The sequence below is a fragment of the Rhipicephalus sanguineus genome, chromosome 4 (assembly GCF_013339695.2).
Source record: "Rhipicephalus sanguineus isolate Rsan-2018 chromosome 4, BIME_Rsan_1.4, whole genome shotgun sequence".
In the NCBI taxonomy this organism is placed as follows: Eukaryota; Metazoa; Arthropoda; class Arachnida; order Ixodida; family Ixodidae; genus Rhipicephalus; species Rhipicephalus sanguineus.
The window spans coordinates 105,040,318-105,060,606 of NC_051179.1; the positions used below are offsets into that span (position 1 = coordinate 105,040,318).

At 44.4% G+C, this 20,289-nt stretch overlaps 3 protein-coding genes across 4 annotated transcripts in view; 2 read left to right on the top strand and 1 right to left on the bottom strand.

The window, feature by feature from the left end:
- The window catches only part of LOC119390510 (golgin subfamily A member 3), a 54,377-nt gene extending 47,375 nt beyond the window's left edge, over nt 1–7,002 (bottom strand). For both annotated transcript variants that reach the window (XM_037658124.1, XM_037658123.1), the window contains exon 1: nt 6,827–7,002. The gene's annotated coding sequence lies outside the window, so the exon portion shown is untranslated. The remainder of the gene's footprint in view (nt 1–6,826) is intronic.
- A 290-nt stretch (nt 7,003–7,292) lies between these two features.
- LOC119390511 (uncharacterized) lies at nt 7,293–8,876 on the top strand. The gene has a single exon (XM_037658125.2). The coding sequence runs from the start codon at nt 7,466–7,468 to the stop codon at nt 8,090–8,092; it is 627 nt and encodes a 208-aa protein (XP_037514053.1). The 5' UTR covers nt 7,293–7,465; the 3' UTR covers nt 8,093–8,876.
- Nucleotides 8,877–9,479: 603 nt separating this feature from the next.
- Nucleotides 9,480–20,289, top strand: part of LOC119390512 (clustered mitochondria protein homolog) — a 90,656-nt gene continuing 79,846 nt past the window's right edge. The window contains exon 1 of the mRNA XM_037658126.2: nt 9,480–9,691. Coding sequence (XP_037514054.1) covers nt 9,568–9,691 — 124 coding nt within the window. The 5' untranslated portion in view covers nt 9,480–9,567. The remainder of the gene's footprint in view (nt 9,692–20,289) is intronic.

Sequence of the window (20,289 nt, forward strand, 5' to 3'; positions counted from 1 at the left end):
CCAAAGTTGTCCTCGCTTGCCATAAGATTGCCCATCATCATAAATGTTTCAACTTTCTAGAAGGAACTCTGCAAGCACTGGTGGTTCAGACCAGCCAATGGCGGCTAGTCTACTATGTGGACTTGCCCGAACATTAATCTATCTTCTTACGGCCTTGCGACTTTGCACGTATGTTATTTTCAATAAGGTATTGAGGTTATATTAACTGAAACAACTTGCAGAAAGTCTGAAGAATCTCTTTGTTTTCTGCATCTAAAAAAGCACAACTGCTTCAAAACTTTGGTGACTGAAAGTAGAAACACTGTAATAAACAAAGCCCACAAGAATGTATTATATCAAAAGCATGAAGATAAGACAGATCCAGGTTTGTAACCATCTTTTCCCAATGGAAGCTCTGTGACCATAGCACCACCGTTCCTTCTAGTGATCGCGGTAGTAAACTAGTGCAACTGTTACGGCTTTTAAAATATGTGCACAGGCATCATCTGTGGAATGCGACCCTCTCACCACAAGATGGAATCTCACAACTACAGTTACTTCACGGATTACATATAATAATTTGCCTTAATAAATCTGTAAATTTAAAAACAATGAAGCACAAGCCTTACATCTATTAATTCTGCATAAGTGACAACTAACAAAAATCTACAAACCAGGTCTGTTAAACAGTCTAAAGCAGCTATGTATGATGGATTAGCTTATAGCTCACACAACATTACTAACACGAGTGCTGCGAGTTCTACAAAAGGCCTACTCACAAGTGTGTGGCATATTTCAGAACAGTGTGTAAGAAATTTGTAATGTAAAGCCTTTCATAGTACGCAAACCAGGGTTTCAGTAGTACCCTGTTGGTCATTTTCTGAATAAGTGCCAAAAAAAGAACATTTCCCAAGCTAAGATTTTGAAAGGAAACTGTCTAGTGACATAAACCAGGGCACACAAAATATCCACCAAGACTGTAATCAAGACAAAATATACACTAAAACATTAATTAATTTTCAAGAGGCCAGAACAGTAATCTATGAAGTTACATATTTACTTGCGTAAAACCAACACTAACTAATGTTAACTAACCGTTGTCTAATGTTGACTAACTAGTGTTATAACAATGTAACAGAACAACACCTGCATGCATAAATGCTTCACAAACTACAACAGATCCTTTTAGGAAATTTCACCGCCATTTTTCAGGTCCCACCAGAAGCGGCCTAAAGAACAGCGGCACATTTCTATATCTGCCCAGCTTAAATGTTGCATACCAGACACACCATTTTTTAAAACCAATGCCAGAGAATTTTTGCGGAGAGAATGGACAGCCTAAATAAAGCCTCCTCCCCTAATCTGTACATTTTAACCTTTTTTTTTTTAAGAAGTAGAACCTCTCCGAAACAAGTTTTAGTCAAGTTTCAGTAAAATCAACAAATGAAAAAGCAATAAAAAAATGAGAAGGGATCATATTTGCTAATTTTGCGAACATTTTTCAGTTTGTGAACACATGCAAAAAAAAATATTCAGCAAGAAATGTGGCAACACAGGGCACTAAATTCATAAAGGATGGCAGGTGCTAATATGTACGACATGCTCATCTATAACATGCTTGTCGTGTTTGACATAATACATCAAGTAGGCAATTTCACGGAATATTCATGCTTGAAAATTGAGGGGCTATGCAGTAGCACACCTTAAAAACTGACAAGGCACTTTTTCAGAAATTGGGTTTTATAAAATCAAAGGTGATATGGCACTTTTTGAAGTGTTTCATAGCAAGATACCGTAAAGCTTGCAAATAGAACAAATGCATTATATGCCAAGATAACAGGTAGATTATTGAATGCTCAGACGAGTTTTAGACTTTACTCATTTCAAGAAAAGGTAGTTAAATGGTACAGATTTTTTATGCTCGTGGCAATTTCCATCAAATAACTTTCCAGAAAAACGCAGCCAATGAATATTAATTGCTGTGCTTTTATGTGGCAAAACAACATTAGAATTATTAGACACACCGTAGTGAGGGATATTGGATAATTTTAACCACCTGGAGTTCTTTAACATGCACTGAAATGTATGTACACAGGTGTTTTTGCATTGCGTCCCGATCAAAATGTGGCCACCATGGCTGGCAATTGAACCTGCCTCCTCGAGCTTAGCAGCCCAACACCTTATTCGCTAAGTTACCACGATGGGTAACCACAAGCAATTATTAATTGCATTAATTATTTATTCGGCAGCAGAGCTGGATAATCATATTATAGGGCACAGTGCAAGCACACAGAAGCAGCACATTTGCGCAGCAAAATGTGTGTATATGCCATATGAATGTTTACTTGTGCTCCCGACCTTTTCCTTTGTCCAATCTGCCAAACTTGTCATGCTTTCAATCTTACACAAGGATGCAGTTGCGATTATAAGGTCATTCTTGGATCACAAGTGTTCTAGCAGCATCGCATCAGAGTTGCTTATAATACTACCTAAGGGAAAATGTGGCAGCACCGTCCAAGCAGGTTCATTTAAAGGGCAATAAACCAAGTATTAGAGGTTTGGAACATATTGAGCATTTACAGGCATGAAAAGTGTCCAAAACTGCAAGATCAGAACTTTATAGAAATTATGTAATCGTGAAATGTCATGATTTCATAACAACATGTCTTCTACTATACATAAAAAAATTATTGGCATATTTCAGGAGCGATGCACAAAATGCAAATCTTGCCCTCTCTGTTTGTGTGAAGCCCAAGCATTCTGCATTGTCAAGGAAAATAAGAAAAACTTGCTCTTTTATTTACGGTAGTAAAAAATAAGAAAGCTGAAGTGTTATTTTAGTATGCAGGATGGTAACTAATTGGTAATTAGTTTACAGAATGATGCATAACTGAAAGCTTGATCCAGCTTGTAAAAAATCTGCAGAAAATATGAAAATAAAAACAAGCACAAGTATGTTACTGAGCAGTAAAAAATGACACCAAAACCTTTTAAGATGCATGACACCTGAAGTTCACGCCACCAACATATATATCCTGCACAAACCAACTGTGACACCAGATACTAGACACCAACGCTGATTATTCACTACTCCGGAATGTACCACAATAATCTGTGAGTATTAATTGCAAAACTTGCATGGGCAGTAAGCAGTAACGTAACAATCTTCGCACTAGCTGTAAACTAGTGACTCGCAGTATGAACACTTCAAGTCCGTTAATTCATCCTCGTGCTGCCAACTGCTAGCCTCCTGGTTAGCTCAATAGGCAGGGAGACTGCTTTGGAAAGGTGTTGGTCCCATGTTCAAACCCTGGACGGGAATGAATTTTTCGTCAGCTAGGAAGCCTTTCTTCCCGAAAAATACATATAGTATATCTCCTTGTAGCTATGAGCTACATACTGGTGGATGGCAATGGTATTTCATTTCCTAATCTTTCCTCCGCTTTGCGGCATTCCTTGGAAATTACTTGTCAATACTAATGTCAAATTAGACTCAAGAAGTCAGCTACGAAGAAGTTAGAGAGGCTGCATCAAGAGCAGCTGAGAGTGGAAAAATAAGCGAGAAAAGTCCATGGTAATTCCCCTCGTGGGAGCTGTCGTAGTGTGGAAAGTGCTTAATAGAGTAAGCTGCAGGCAGTCACTAGTGCGCATGTATTGTTTTATTACCATGTTATAAACAACTGCTGGTTCCGTGCTAGTAAATATGGTAGGTTTTACACAGAATGTACACTTTCTTTTTTCTTCAAAATAATTAATGTTGCATTGTATATTCAGCATTGGTTATAGTTTTATTTGATAGTTTTTATGTCTCATTTTGAAACACTAGAAACTTTTTTTTTTAATTTTAGCACGAAAAAGTGTAAAAAAAAATTATGATTTGGTAATGCACTGGAAAACTACTTCTTGGTTCACTCCCTATTTACATTAAAAATAGGCCTCAGAATGCACACTGAGCTACATAAAAGTGAAGCAAATGAATACATAAACTTCACTGTGGCCACATTCTGATGGTGGCAAAAAGCAGAATGCCTTTGTACCGTGCTTCGGATATAACTTAAGAACTCAAGGTTGTCATAATTAACTCGAAGCGCCTCCCTCGAACTATGACATCTCATATGGGTTCAGCTGTTTAGGTCATTAAACCACGTGATTTGATTTGAAGGAAGGATGAGCCATTCAGTTTTCAATATGCATTGGCTTCAATTGTTCGTTTAATTTAATTTTTAGTAAAAAAATACGTATTTAGTAAAATTTGTGAAACTAACTAAATAACCTGGCACAAACTATTAGCTAATAGATTTCACATCAAATAAAGTTCACAGAGTGGCGATGCGTTTGTTCTCGTGGTTAATGGCGACAGTTCGGATTACTAGTTAAAATACTGAGAATGATAAGGAAATATTAGCCCATGCATGCAGCAAATCCCACTGTGTTTACTGCTGCTATCACTTTGTCAATGACTAAGATCAATACATCTTACAGCTGACAAAAAAAAAAGTATGCCGTCATTTCGGCAAGCAAGATCCTTCATAGAAAAATGTCGTACTGGATAAAATGGCACAATGTGATTATTTATATATTTAGGAATAAAACTGCATATGTACTTAAAGAATTACACTGGGCACTAATTGGTTAATGAAGAAGGTATGGCTAGTTGGTCGACTTTTGAAGTTTAAGACGAAGATAAATGCAGTGATAGGTGATAGATGAGAAGAGACAGACAGGACTGAATGCTCTGTACAGAGCTATGAGGTTGTAAATTTGATTTTCGAAATAATTAAAAATTTACACCGTTTTGGCAATTTCCATAAACGACAAGTACTCAGGTAACGAACCCACTTCCGTATTTGTTTGTTCTTTATAAAACGAATAAATTAATTCAAATGAGCTAAAAAGGTGGTTCGATGAGACTACTTGTTTTCTGCATGTTCAATTAAGAAAACGTATCTTGCGCATCCAAGTAGTGCCAAGAGGTTTTGGAAGATGCAGGCGCTCCACCGCATGCTTTTATAAACACGAAAAAGTAAGACAACCTGCTACTTAGGAAAGTTGGAAAACATTCTTGGGTTATTATTTTAGTTCTACACAAAGCATTGTCTGAAAGTTTCGACATGAACTGTCGACGCTTCTGTGATGTTAACGTTGCGACAAAGAGCAAAACGTCACTGTCTGTATTATTTACGCAGGGTTCAGACTGAGACTGAATGACAGATCCCGCACTTTCATCACTCGAGTTATTAATGCTGACAGGAATTCAAATGCAGAGCTGCACATTGTTGAAGGTGTTCAAAAGTAATTAGGCTGCTTGAATGATAGAGTGGGGAAAAAAGCCCGTGCAATGCGTAAGCATTATCATTCATTCAGCGTGCATGTCCTATAGCTCAGAAAAGATTGTCGCAGGTCTTGTAAATGAACACAAAATGTGTGAAGCATGGACGTGCAGAATGTAAAAACGAAGCTAGTTTAACAAGAAGGGAAATCTGGGCTATTTGGTTATAGTTCATTTTCGATCAGCTTACAGCACAAAAAATAAACCTTCCAATAAACCTTAGTTGAGAGTCAGCGCTTGTGTCGTCACATCCTTGGTCTGCGTCCTCATCTTTCTTGCGCTGTAAGCTGATCGAAAATGAAGCTAGTTTAAAAAAATTTCCGAGGAAATCAATGGCAACAAGTCCAGAAGTCCTCGAATAACTTATAATTGTGCGTGTTTAACGTCCCAAAACCATGATACAATTATGATGGATGTCGTAGTGGAGGGCTCCAGAAATGTTGACCACCTGGGGTTCTTTAACGTCCTCCTAGATCTAAGTACACAGGCCTCTAGCATTTTCGCCTCCATCGAACCGGCCGCCGCGGACGGGATTCGATACCGCGACCTTCGGGTCGGCAGTGGAGCATTATACCACTAGGTAACTTAATAAACTGCCTATATAGAAGCCAAAACATGGTCTTATTAGTGTACAATAAATTAATCGATTGTACGTAAACTGACTGCATACTGTCATTGCGCTGTGTGCGTGTGATTCTTTCCTTGTCTCCGTTTTTTTTTTCGTTGCTTTCTACGATGACTGCGTAAGCATGGTCATGAAGCTCTAGGTACAGCATTAAAAACATTCGGCAAGGCGCAGGCTTCACGCTTTAAAATGGCAGTGTTTAACACAATCCTTGCATAAGCTCAAACACACAGTTATACATCCACACAAAAAAACAAAGAAGAGTACTGGTTCACAGGCGTATGTAGTACAGTAGAGTCGAGTTCCGCCATGCCCACATTCGTTCACAGATGAAATAGAGCGTGGAATGTACAAGAAAACGATTTCTCAATCACGGTAATATCTCTAAATGCCGCGAGCGCCAAGATCTCGGAGCTGACGGTTCGTTAATTAAACGGGGCGCCTTAGTTTCTAGTCAAGGCTATATAGCAGCTACCCCCGCGAATGCGGAGACGTTACACACATACATCTTAGGGCTAAAATAACCGTAACGTACACGAAGGTATCACAAAACGACTCCATCTGCTCGGTGAGGGGGCACTCGTGAGCCGTGTGTGTGTTTTCTTCTTTCTTTCTTTTCATTCGTCAAGATGTGAAAGTGTCCTCGAAAATAGCGCCGCAGCTAAGCTTGCTGACATCATGAAAAAGAGCGCGCCTCTGTGTGCAGCGAAAATAGAATCGCTGCCACGTCTATCTTGTACCGGAACTAGCAATCCGCTGCGCGTATTTCCCGAATAGGAACCGCAAAGCGCGCTCCATTCCACGGCAGATCGCCGCCAGCCGCACCTCATCGCGGCTGAGCGACGTGGATCGTGCCAGAGCTTGGCAAGCGCTTCTGGATGCTGGTCTCCTACCTTTGCGTAGGCTGTGCGGCGTGTTAAAGCACTGCGACGGCGTGCCCCGCGTCCACGATGTCGCTGTTCAATGACGAACGGCCGCGCTTACCGGCAACACAATCACATCGCGTCGTTCCATCGAACTCGGGACATCATCATGACAGACGACATCATGGAGAACGACGCGCCGTCTCGCCGCCTGCGGGTAAAAACAGGAGTGATCAAATAAGACAAATTGATAATTAATAAATAATTAGACAAATAACGGTTTATAGAAAGCTTAAAAATTTGTAAGGTATATTTCTACAAGGTTTTATGTTGATATCCTTTGGTTGGGGTGCATTTTTTTTTTTGCTTCTGATTACAAGTCTCAAAGGCTATGCTCTTGCGTACATTGAGGCACGATTTCACCGTGCTTAGAGGCTTGCCTTCTCTAGCTGCTCCGGCTCGCGTCGTCTTACATTGGCCAGACGTGGCTAAGTCTCTGGCTTTTGGCCGTGCCGCCCGCGAGCGCCGCACGCTAGCGAGCCGCCGCCGCGCGTCGTCGGCTTCCCCTGTCGGGGCGCTGGCTAAGCCTAACGAAGCTTTTCATCCTGCGGCCCCTCGCGATGCGAAGATCTACGCGACCGAGTTGAGCGAAACGCAGCGCGGGGAGGCATGCCTAGGGGAAAACCCAGAGGACGCCGCGAGACCGGCGACGTCGTGAAATGGCAGATCATCGAGCTCTGGGAAGCGGGCGTGAAGAACAAGAGCGAGATCGCGCGCCGTCTCCACCTGTCGTGGACGGCCGTCAACCTCTGGGTGCAGCGCTGGGAGAGCGAGGGTCACCTGAATGTGCGGCCCCGCTCGGGCCGGCCGCGCACCACTTCGGGCGACGACGATACCACCGTAAACACGTACACGGCCTTCTACGGCGCCGGCGGAGCGACCAAGCCGGCCGTTCAGGTCAAGCTAGAGCGGCCGGACGAAAGGCTTTCGGCGCACCACCACCCTCCGTCGTTCGCGGCCGCCGCTGCTGCGGCTAGTGGTGGTGGCACCGAGCAATCGGCCGCCAACGGTCCGTTGCCGCTGCTTCCACTGCGTCAACTGACGGATCCCACTTGCTTCGCGAACCATCAGAGCGCCTTTAAGAGAAGCTTCGAGACGAACGGCGGTGACCCGCACCATCCGGCGGAACGGCACGAGGAAGTAGTCGGTCTCGATCCTCCGCCGCCGCAAAGACTCAGCCTGGCCACTCAGACGGACGGCAGCAGCACGACGCCGCCCTCTGAGGTGGCCGGATAGCCGATGCTCGCCCGTGATGGACTGAAAATACTTTATTTATTGTAGTCCTAAACTACAGCGAGAGTGATCGGCGCATCTCATCCAGCCTTGGGGCTGGGACTGATTTGGGGAAGCGCGCGCGGCCTCTCATCATCGCTTGTGTTTTTACAGAAGCGATACTTTTTTTTTTTTCGCAGACCGGACGTGCGGCGTGTTTGCGGAAGCGGCGCAATCTCCTGAATTGAACTGGACGTGTGTGGATGTATGCACGTAGACATTCCAAAGCGCGGAAAAGAGAGGCGCTTGTTCCTGGTCGTGTCAAATGCCCGTAGGCTAGTATTATATCAACACGCATCTAATTGAAGTGTAAATATGCAAGGATGGTGTGAAACACTTTATACAGATTCGTGGGTTTTATTGTACTTGTCGTGGTCAGCGGCAGCTAATCGTTTTATCAACCGCCGCTCTCTTGGCCAGAAGAGTTACCGCTTTTCCGAGATTTTGGTGGGCTGCACGCTCTTTTGCGACTTTTTCGACTGCAGTACTTTCGAGGCTCTCGCGCTGCTTATATTGTAGAGTGTAACGAGCATGTTTTTACTCATGTTCCCCTGGTCTCGTATGCGTAGTTTATTACTAGAAGCCCGGTGATTTTAATATATTTATGACGCATTGTGAAATGAAACATGAACGTGATCTTTCGGTCTGCTCCGCGCCATATTTGCCACGCAAATATATGAGCGATGTGCAGATCACTGTCAATCGTGCAAACTTGAAAGCATTGTAATAAACATAGTGGAGTGGCGAAGTGTGTGAACGAAACGTCTGTCCACTCGAATGAATTCTGCGCGCGACTGCTCGACGTTCTTTCGAAAACACGCCGAAACATTATGGTTCATTCACACCTGCGTCTCGGAGAGTTCGCGCGACAGTTGGTCGCTTTTGTCGAAAAAAAAAAATACTTCTGTCTTTCTCAAAGCCTGCGAACCAATCGGAGCAGTAGGAACAGCACGTCAGCTTGTTTTATTGCGACTACATCGACTACATGGCGATGCGCGCAGGTGGCGATCGACACCAATCGCGAAGCATTTCGGTGTGGCGACTGGTAGGTCGCGTTAGCCAGTGTGAACATCAGCTGCCGTGAGTCACTTGGTCGTTGTCGATTGCGTCGAAAATCGCCGATATGGAACGAGCGTTAAAACTCTAGCGCGTCGTCTGCTAGCACCTGAACAGACGACGACGATACGCAACTGCTTCTCAAGGACCGTGGCGTTTCGAACAAAATAAATAATTAATCGGCGATCACCTAATTCGAACAGGCAGTGAGAGCCAACTTTCCACGAGGGCGTCCAAAAACTTTAGTTCTATCTTCCTTCGTGCCCCTTCCTCTTTTTTAACGAAAAAATAGAAATTGCGCAGCGTTTACGAGTGGCGCTGCGGTCGACGTGCCCAGCGGCTGCGAGGCTTTCCACGTGCGAGCGGTGCCAGTTGCAGACGAAATGACTCTCGTGGGGACTCTCGAAAATGAGCATTCGGCCAAATTATTGTCCGGCCCAGCGCTGCAGGAGACGACGGTGAACGGAGTAGACTTGTGCGTCCCTGCCGGATGCGACAGCGGCTCCGGTAAGCCTCTCTCGACCCCGTCTCTCCTTGGCCCAAGTGCGGCAATCCATCCCGAGCTTGTATCGGGCCGCACGGCGCTCACATGTGATCCTCCGACGCGGTGCAGCCGCGAACATTTTCTCATTGCGACGCTTCTCCGTCGAGAAAACGAAGAAGAAAGCGTATGCTTCGATGACGAAGGAATAGGACTGCCGTCGGCTCTTTACGCCCAGTGTCGTTCCTCGATTGTTAACGAGCACGCTATCGTAAAAGTCTTCGAGGTGCGACTCGCTACCTTTATTTGACCTTTTCCTCCGTAGGTTAGGCCTAGGCATGCCGAGACCTGCGGGCGGCTTTCGTTTTGATCCCTCGCGATTTTTGCGGGGTTTCGCTCGTCGATCGTGCGTGCTACGGCGAAGGTGCGCTCTCATAACGGTTTTTTACCGCGCCCCTAGCATGCGTGCGCCTTCCTCAAAATGGGGAGGACCTCGCGAAATAAAACGCGGTGAAAAAAAAAGCGCGATTTTGTATTTTTGTCTTTAAAAGCGGCGAGGAGGAGCCAAGTTTTCGGAGGCCCTCCTCTCCCCCTGCTTGTTAATACTTTTTTTTTTTTGCTTCTCTCAGCTGTTTTTATGTTCCCGTCTCCTCTCCATTCGCTCCGGATGGTTTAGAGCATGTTTAGAGTGCGTGATTGACGTGAATAGTGATTTTTTTTCTTCCGGAATGGGACGGGAGATGCCAGTTCGGCACGAGGAATATCTTTTCAGCTTTGTTCATTCGACAAGCGCTCACTAACGTCGTAACAGGACCATCTTTTGTACGGGCGTAATTTGCATCGAACTCCCCAATTCACGTGTGCGCAGATATATTTAAAAAAAAGTGCCGGTCCCCCCCAAAATTGCCCGTTTCGCACGTTTAAGGCGCGTGCAGAGAGAAAAAAATGTTGCGAAACGGAAAGCGATCACTTCCGCTTTGCGATCGATTTCACCCCTCTTTTGATAGGAGTCGCAAAAAAACACGCTCATATACTAGCTTTTTTCTTGCGGAAGAGGAAATTTGTTACTACACAGTAGCGAGCTCGCACTTTGCGACTTGCACCGTTTCATTTCTTATCTCTCACCCGTCGTGTGAACGTTATCTCCCGACAGGCGTGGTATATGCGATAAGGAACGCAATGAAGACTCTCGAAAGAAAAAAAAAAGAACTGAAATATCCGACACGGTAGGAGCGTCTCGGTACATGAAGACTGTCCTCCGGACATGATTGAGCGGAGAAGCAGCGAAAGGCCGCGCTAAACGGTACGAAAAAAAAAAAAAAGACGCACAAGAAAATAACCTCGGGGCATGCATGGCGCGATTTGCTGACGATTACGTGATGGTGTCCGAAGGCCGCTCTCCGCCGTCGCATTGCTACCGCGCTGACGCGCGACGTACTACTACACAAGGCAAGGCGGCCCTCGGAATATTACGTGCGCCTGCGCGTGACTTCGGCGTAATCCGATTCTGCGATGATATAATTTCGTTCCCGGTCCACACTGCCCCGTTTTTGCGGAGTTGAACTACAGGATCGTGCGTGGTGTATCGAGTGTCTGGCGCGCAACGCGGAAGGAAAAGGGATTTCTCTTTCAGGTAGTAATGACGAACGGGCGCGGTAGGCAAGTCATTAACTCGGTACAAACGACGTGATCTCTTCTTGTACGCCCCAGAGTGCCCGAGTCTTTACAAATAAGGATGGCATTGTAATGAATGTAAAGGCATAACTTTGTGGTTACAGTGTGTGGAGGTGCATGTACTACATATGTACGTTCACCTGCAAGTTTATATTGGAAGCGTAACCACTTTACCTTCACCCAATCTTTTGTTACTAGGCTGCAGGTGAAGAAGTCTCTGCACTTTGTGAGCGTAGAGTCAAGAAATGTGTTGTGACAGCATTGCTTGTTTTTTAATTCCTGTGGAGATTTTCAAACCCTTTCTATGGCCATCACGACGAGGTCATTGTAGCATCATGAATTTTGGTGCCCGCTCTGGCCTGGTTAAACATTTTATCCGCAAAGATGGCATTATAGATCATATTTCATTTTTCTCACAGTTCGCGACATACGAGAAAATGCGTCATCTCTGTCACATGAACCTGACATATAGGAACTATAGGGTTTTAGTACAAATTTTTATTTTTTAATGTAACTAAGGCATAAGTTTTCTCTTCTGATAGTAAATATCTTGCCGTGGAAGCAAGAAAGGTATGCATTTGAATTAACGCTTTTGTCTGTCTCGGTTGATTAACATAGGTGAATTGGTTGAGGAGTCTGTTTCTTTGTTAGACACATTCATATGAAGCCAAGGAAAGCTTAGGGATGTTATTGGTAGTTTTTATCGAAGTTTTTTTAATTGTGGGACAAATGAAAGTGGTCGAAAAAGGCAACTTGCCACTGGTGAGATTCAAGCCAACGACCTCCACAGTGCAAGTGCTTCACTTCGTTTTGAGATGGGTACAACTTGCACCTAGTACACGCGCTCCTGTCGAAGAAATGAACCGGCTTCATATAGCTCAACGAGGCTTCATTGCTTCTGGAATCACCCACAACATCAAACTACGTAGGTGCTGGAAATTTTTTGCGCAGTCACAGATACCTCTAAGTTCCATTAGAAACGATTGAGCAGTGTGTGCTTCGTTTCTTGAGCAGCCAAACAATGCCTTCTTCTCTTGAGACCTTCTCATTTTCCATGCGAGAGTCTTGCGTGTGTGTCTCTACCGCGACGCCTATGTGGTGGTGGTGCTCTTTCATTGTATTGTCGCACGAACTCTGCACTCCTTCTGAACGGTTGACAAGGCACCATGGATGGGCACACTCAAACCTCGTTATAACAAAGTCGCATCTGACACGAAAATAATTTCGTTATATAAAAAAATTCATTATAAACGTATATTTGTAGCACTATATCTATGACAAGACTGTTCTTCATTTACTTCGTTATAAGCGATAATTCATTATATAAGTGTTTGTTATATCGAGGTTTGAGTGTACTCACAGTGCAGCAGCCCTGGGTTCGATTCCTCATAAGGGCTTTATTTATTAGATTTATGCAATTATCACATCTAGGCTGGGCAGCCAGCCAGGCCAAAGTCAGTAGGTGTACCCTAAGAAATGCTCTTGCATTAAAAAACACGCACTACATAGTGGCGATGTCATTGTCGAGGCGTTCGTGCCAGAGCTGGGCCGTAGTCTGTTGCAACATGCAGGTTTGGTGTTTCCTTGAACTGTGAGCCTTACTTGACACTTTTCAATGTACTAGTGAATGTCTGGTTGTTACGCTCCACTCCGGAGTGGCTTGAGCTTTGTCTGTTTCGAGATCTGTCACAGTTTTCCACCGCCAGAGGGTCACTAGAGCCGTGTAAATGAGTGCAGTGACGCTCGGTCATTATCTCGCACTTCTTGAACTCTCTCCCTTCCCTGGATGTGATACGTTCGACCTTTGTTCAAGTGGGGTCGTTCTGTGTGCCCCTGGCCGGCCGTGTCCCGTGGCAAGGACTTGGTGCGTTCTGTGTGCCAGGAATACCATGCAATCAGCCACCATTATGTCTGAAGGGGTTTACATAAGGAATTGAGGCAGCGGCATTGCTCTGCGGTTGTGAGCACACCTGTTTTTTTTCTGTTTAGAGCCAGGTTAGCTCTTACGATGCTTCATGGCAGAGTGGTCTGTTAACAGGGTAAAGCAGCTGAGCTTGGTAAGATAATTGGCACACGATATGGAAGTGTGAAAACCAGTCGTGCAAAAACCTGCAAGATGGCAAATAGTTAGTTAAAATGAAAAATAGTTTTTCACCAATTTGCAGCACAAGACTACAAAAGAGATATCGGTATAGAAATACTACGGAGGATGCAGACGGGAAGATCACAATTTTTCCATTTCATGGCTGGGAAGGGAATGATGTTCAAAACAGGACTAGACACTGAGAACAGACGGCAAAACTTTTAGCCCTCATATACTACTTTGATTCTTTTTTTTTTTTTTAACTTGGGAGTGTAAAATTGTTTGGTAGCCCATCAACATTGTTTAACTGTCAGCACATCGTTGTTAAGCGATCCCTTTATCCTTTTGTATCGGAAAAGGATAAAAATGTGGTTAGGACTTGTAAGCTATGCAGGCAATAAATTTTTTATTTATTCAGACGTTAAAAACACAGGAAGGCAAGCATTAACTGCACTTTTGTGCAGTGCTCTGCCATTCAAATGTGATACTAAGAACACATGGCTGGTGGCGGTTTAGGCGGATCTTGCAGGTAATGAGAGCTTTTGTGACATGCTGTGACTGCATGCTGTAGACAAATGTTCGGTCTGTGGTTCTTGGTGGCGCTGGTGAAGTGCTGCTTGCCATGGCTTCAAAACACTGCGATCGCATGCCATACTGTGTGAAGCAGCTGGAGCTGGCGGCCATGCATTACGAAGGATTGCAGTGCTTTGCCCGATCCACAGACAGAACGGTTGTTTACCGGATGCAGTCACCATGAATCACGAGCGCTCTCGTCCTCTCAGTCACCCTCGCTGCCAGCAGCCACACACTACGAGTATAGCATTTCAATCCCCGAGCACTCTACATGGTTGAGCCGGTCTTCGTCGGGAAACGCTTTAGTGGAGGGCATTAGTCTTTGCCGCCGATGTGCTTTCAGTGCCAAAGGAAATAACAAAATCACACTCCAGCTGTCTAGATTCATAGATTGCCATGACCTATTTCACATAAGCCGTGACCTAATACTGCAGAAGAATTTGTCAAAGAGAAGGTATACAGTCAAGGGCTCCAGAGAATGATTAGTAGGCGGGCTAATGTGATGAGGAGCAGCTGCAGTTATGTAATACAAAAGTAATTACTAACTGTACAATCATCTATTGCTCCCTCTTTTCCTTGCCATTTTGTTTGTTTTTTGCATGTGTGTGTGTTATGACACATTTTCCGAAAATAAATGTAGCATGCTCTTTTATGGTACCTTTTGGTTTGATCTAGGGGTGTGCAAGTAGTGAATTTTAGAACTGAATTGAACATGAATCGAATACAATTTTAATAGTTTTCGAATATTAAAGCAACCATTTTCGAAGCAGCCCTAGAAATCCACATAATTTTATTTGAAATAAATGTTCACAAACTTTAGCACAGCAGCATTACAATTACGCTTAGCTGACAAAAAATGCCACAATTATGCAAAGTGAGGTAAGCTCGTATGCAAGTAGCGACTAGGGCCTTCAAGATATTGTTACGAAGGACATTCGCTCGTTTTTTGGCCTATGTTCGTATTTTCGCCGCTTTGTTAAAGATTTTGCAGCGATTGCGCAGCCCCTCACATGCCTTTTCAAAAAGGACGTCCCCTTATCTTGGGGTCCTGCCCAAGCATCAGCTTTTTCTCATCTCGTCGACCTACTCACATCGCCCCCTGTGTTGGCTCATTTCGACGACTCTGCACCCACCGAAGTACGTACCGATGCCAGTGGTCATGGCATCGGCGCTGTTCTCGGCCAAAATCAACGTGGTCAGGATTGCGTTATTGCATACGCCAGCCGCCTTCTTTCCGCAGCTGAACGGAATTATTCAATAACAGAAAGAGAGTGCCTCGCTCTTGTTTGGGCCATCGGCAAATTTCGTCCTGACCTGTACAGCAGACCCTTCACCGTTGTCAGCGATCACCACGCCCTCTGCTGGCTGTCTTCTCTCAAGGATCCCACTGGTCGCCTTGGTCGTTGGGCATTGCGACTTCAAGAGTACACGTACACTGTCGTCTACAAGTCTGGCCGCTTGCATCAGGACGCCGACTGCCTGTCCCGATATCCCGTAGACCCACTGGAACCTTCGGTGAATGATAGCATTACATCTGTGCTCGCAATAACTGACCTCTTCAACATCGCCGCTGTGCAACGCCGTGACCCGACTCTCTGCAAGATAATTGACGGCCTCAACTCACAGACTCCTGATTCCTCCCTTCGTCTCTTCGTGCTACGTGATGGCACCTTGCTTCGTCGCAGTTTCTTACCTGACGGTCTTGACCTCTTCCTTGTGATTCCGGCACACCTTAGTTCGACTGTTCTGGCCCAACTTCATGATGTGCCGACAGCGGGGCACATCGGATTACCCCGCACCTCCACCAAAGATGTTACGGGGGGACGACAGAAGAAGGCTGTATTACAATATTCACACAATCGCAGAGATCGGGGTAACAACCAAGATGGCGAAACAGCAACGAACCCGTCCTCCTCTTCTTCGTCCTCTAGATAAGCGGCACATAACAATATTTTGTAACAGTAGGGGGATATGCAGCAGTTACTAATGAAACTGTGACACGTTTCATTTCTTTTATAAATCAACATTCTAATTAATCTCGTGAAGGTGACAGTGGATTGATGACACTTTTGCTTAGTGACTACTAGAGTTTTCGATAAAAACGCCTTCATCCAGTAATCAGTATCGCATCGACAGTCCTGTCAAAGCTTTGGCTGCCTGGATATTGGCAATTCAATAATTAAAACAAGAAAGATGCCCTGTCACCGTTCCAATGTTTCATTGCATTTGGGTTTTACCGTCTATGCTACGTATTTGAAAAGTATTTAAAAAAATATTCGGTCTTTCGAATATGGGCCATTCGATTTGAGTACCGAATTGAATGGAACGCTATTTCATTTGTTATTCAAAACTTTCATATATTCACACGCTACAGTCTGTCGCTACTCCTCCCTAGTTTAAACTGCAAGTTCAGTCTAACTCATGTGAAAACACGGTCAAGGAGCTTTTTAACATTAAAAGGTCGTCGTGAAGTCGCGAAACGTGGCTCATCATTGGTTTGGCTGCGTCATAAAGCAGTTGGGCTTGCATACACATTTCAAGCTTTCTTTGTGAATCTCCCCACATTTTCTGCTCTTGCCCACAGTTACAGTTGTCTAGCAAGGCCTCTGAAATAACTTCGATCAGGAATGATGATCGACATTGTGGACATCATACACAATTACAGAGAAGGGATGGAAGAGGCGTCCTGCATAGTGCGCGAGTGCTTTGGCAACTGTGCATTGAAATGCTGTCCGTAGCAGTTTTAACGTACAGCTGGGGTATATCCTCTTGTCAGAGTGTACAGCCCTTATCACTTCTTCACATCACAATGCTAGCTGCGTGTCTTTATCGTAATACTCGTAGGGCCTCGACAGTTGACACGTACGTATTTCTTACGACCAGCTGTAGGCTGCAGCCACTCTCCCGTCATGCCGTCACCCGTACCAGTCGCCCTGTCAAGTCGGAAAGCGACAGGCTTTTTTTGTAGTGTGCGAGTAGCAGCGTGCAATGTGGTTGCTTGACAGGTTTGTTATTCTCGCTGTTCCGGTCAGTGTACCTGCGTGAACAGTGAGGCTCGGCACAGCATCGTCACTGGAGGCGGCATTACATGCTCAGTAATAAATCATCCATGTCAAGCTTCCCGGTTGTAGTCGGCGTATGATGCATGGCTGGAGCGTTGTAGCGTACAAGAAGTGCAGTTGTGCCGTAAGAGATGCCACGCTCATTAGCCACGTTTATTTTAACGTTTGCTTTTTGCCTATGTTAACGAAGCACTATTTTTCTCACCTTTAACCTTTCTAGATTCATTCTCATGTTTTATGTGACAGAACCACAATCTGATTATGAATTACGACGCACTCTGTAGCGAGGAGGTATGGATTGATTTTGGCTGCCTGGCGTGCCCTGACATTGGCACACCGCTGAGCTCAAGGACGTGGGTTCAATTCCCGGCACAGCAGCCACATTTGGATTGGGGTGAAATGCAAGAACACAGCCGTGTGCTTAGATTTAGGTGCACATGAAGGAACCACAGGTGGTCAAAATTAATCTGGAGTTCTCCACTACAGCATGCCTCATAATCACATCACGGTTTCAGCAAGTAAAAACCCCAGAATTTAAACTATTTAGAATGTATGCAATGTACGACACACGAGCATTTTTCGCATTCCACGTTCTATTTGGAGCTGTTATCAGTGCTGCAGAAGTAATTCTAATTCTCTTGTCCTGTGATTTTGGCGTGCTGATTTGGAAGTTAAATCTGTCTGAGTGTCACATTAAGACAGACTTCACTACACTCTATCGCTACTCCTCCGGAGGCTTCAGCTGGGGTTGTTTACAACAGTGGATTAATGCTGAACACTTGTTAGATTGCGCAAATATTAGCAAAGGACCTTTCTCATTTTTTTTTTGTCCTCTGCACAGTTGACGTGGTATTTGGCTGTCACCTCAGTGCATGAGAAGGAAGCATTTCCTGCACAGCATATGTAGTGCAGATTGCAGTGGTTCTTTGGAAGTGCAAATATAGTTAGTGTTTAGAATTTCTTTGCTTCCTCGCCGACCAGCCCATTCTAAAACTGGGGCACTTGCTTCTCATGTTTGGTCTTTCAAAAGGCCTTTCACTTTTTTTCACCTCAACTGCCTGCTCAAGGAACTCCTGCTGCAGCTTTATATACTGTGCTGCTCGCAACTTCACCATGCCATTGGTTGTTGTCGCTCGTTACAGATTCCATAAACATATTATCCCTCGCGAAACTCCAGGTGACTGGAGATGTTTGTTTGAAGACTTGTGTTGGGGGCCAGACTGAATGGACACAGAGCTTAAAGCTGTTGTTAAACATTGGTAGTGACGCAGACATTAAAATTGAGACATTTAAAAGTTCCAGTTGATGAGAGTACTTGTGTAACGCGATAACATTTCGAAAACAAATCGTCGGTGACTCTGGCAGCCCAGTTTTTTTTTCTTTAGTATACTGCAGGCCCTTCATGGCCCATGCAGGAGTGGGTGCATGAATATATGAAAATATACATTGTTAAAAATTCATGGTGTAAATTCGACACACTGTATGAGGTTCATGAACGAGTCAATGGTATTACAACGCACAATATCATTAGGCGAGGTATCACAGTGGGAGATAGCCGACGGAAAAATGGAATGTTTGTGAGCATTAACACGACTTAAAGGTTGGCGGATTGTTTTAGAATGATTTAGTCGCAATGAGTGTTTAGGCGGATCTTGCCGGTAATGAGAACGTGATGTGTGGAAGTGACCATGATATAATTGGTAAAGTAATTTTAGCCATGAGGTTATTTTGCGCTGCGAAAGGGGTTTTAAGTTTGCCCTTGCGAGCAAGCCTGTAGTCCTCACTTGAAATCCTCGCTTGATGCAGAACTATACAGGAAAAATGTACGTATCACACACAATGCAAAATGAGTGCCCGAGCAGCAACGCAAGAGTCGCCTACATTTATGCTCGAATAGTAGAGTTGACACCAACTGCGTAAAGCTTCATTGACTGAAGTTAGTGTTCCGGGCAGCGGGCATGTGTTCTATATTGAGAATGCAAAGCTGCACAACAGCTGGTCCCTGCAAGCTTATGCAGCTAGAGTACCTGCGTTGGCTGCTAGGTGTGTGTGCAGACTTTCGATTCATTCTAGCTTTAAAAAGGTTTGTTAGTTTGTTTTAAATGCGAAGCATTACTTAGCGAACCTTAGGCGTTTTGGCGTTTCTATCTACGTATCTATCTATCTAGCTGCCTATGTCTGGGTGCTCGCCTCCTTAGCTTGGTGTAGACCAAAATTGGGATGGGAGGGTAAGAGGGTTTGATGAATATGACTGTCGGGTCATGACATGAGTAAAGTGAAAATCCTGTCGCGTACGTCGTCAAACCCTTTCCTGCAGACACGTGTGGCACATACTCGTATGCCACGGGTCGCGGTAAGCGGGTATGCGCCACAGGTGATTGACAGTGTATATCTTCCCAGGTATGGTGAGAACAGACATTCGTAAGTTAAATGCGAGAGATTTAAGAAAAATCGACATCGGCAGAGTTGACCCGACGAATGCAAAGACTAAAAATCAGTATCCCAGCAAAAATTGAACCCAAGCATTCTGCGTGGCAGTCAGGTATTCTACCACAGAGCCACACGACGTCTTGAAACTTCTTTGGAAAAAGACCATCTATGCAGGCGTTATGTCAGTGCAGCGTCACTTGTGGTTGCAGTGCTGGCTATCTAATCTTATAGCAAAGCAATAAACATTACATATGTACTCCTATGACACAGGTATCATGCCGGGTTAATGTCACTTGTGGTTCCAATGTTGGCTCCGCTTTCATAGAAGTTTGTATTTCTATGATTCAGCAAGCTATATTCAGCAAGCATGCTTCTTTCTTGCATAGAAATTATGTGTACATTTTTATTGTTGTTTGTAGACACCATTTACACTGACATGTGTAGGGTGGCCAGGACACCCTCAAGCTGATTGATCAGCTTTTTTCCCCTGGTCTCCCGCAACATTATTGTTGTAAATAAACAAATAAATAAAATAACATAAATAAATGTTCAAGCGTTGCTCAAACCCGGAGGAATATGCTAATGAAAGTTGCCTATGATATTCACATCATTGCACCGTAAAGTGCACTTCGTTTCGATAGTACTCACACCTGTGCTCTAAAACGAGTGCTGACATTACGTCGGACCATAAGTTACCCTATAAACGCCTGTGTAGTCGACATCCCTGGTGAGGCCACGATGTGCACACAACTACTGCACTTACAAAAACACTTAGATCCACCTCGTAATGTTTGGCTGAAAG

What these genes read in the sequence shown, in the direction of transcription:
- LOC119390511 (XM_037658125.2), top strand. Translation starts at nt 7,466, where the DNA reads ATGCCTAGGGGAAAACCCAGAGGACGCCGCGAGACCGGCGACGTCGTG.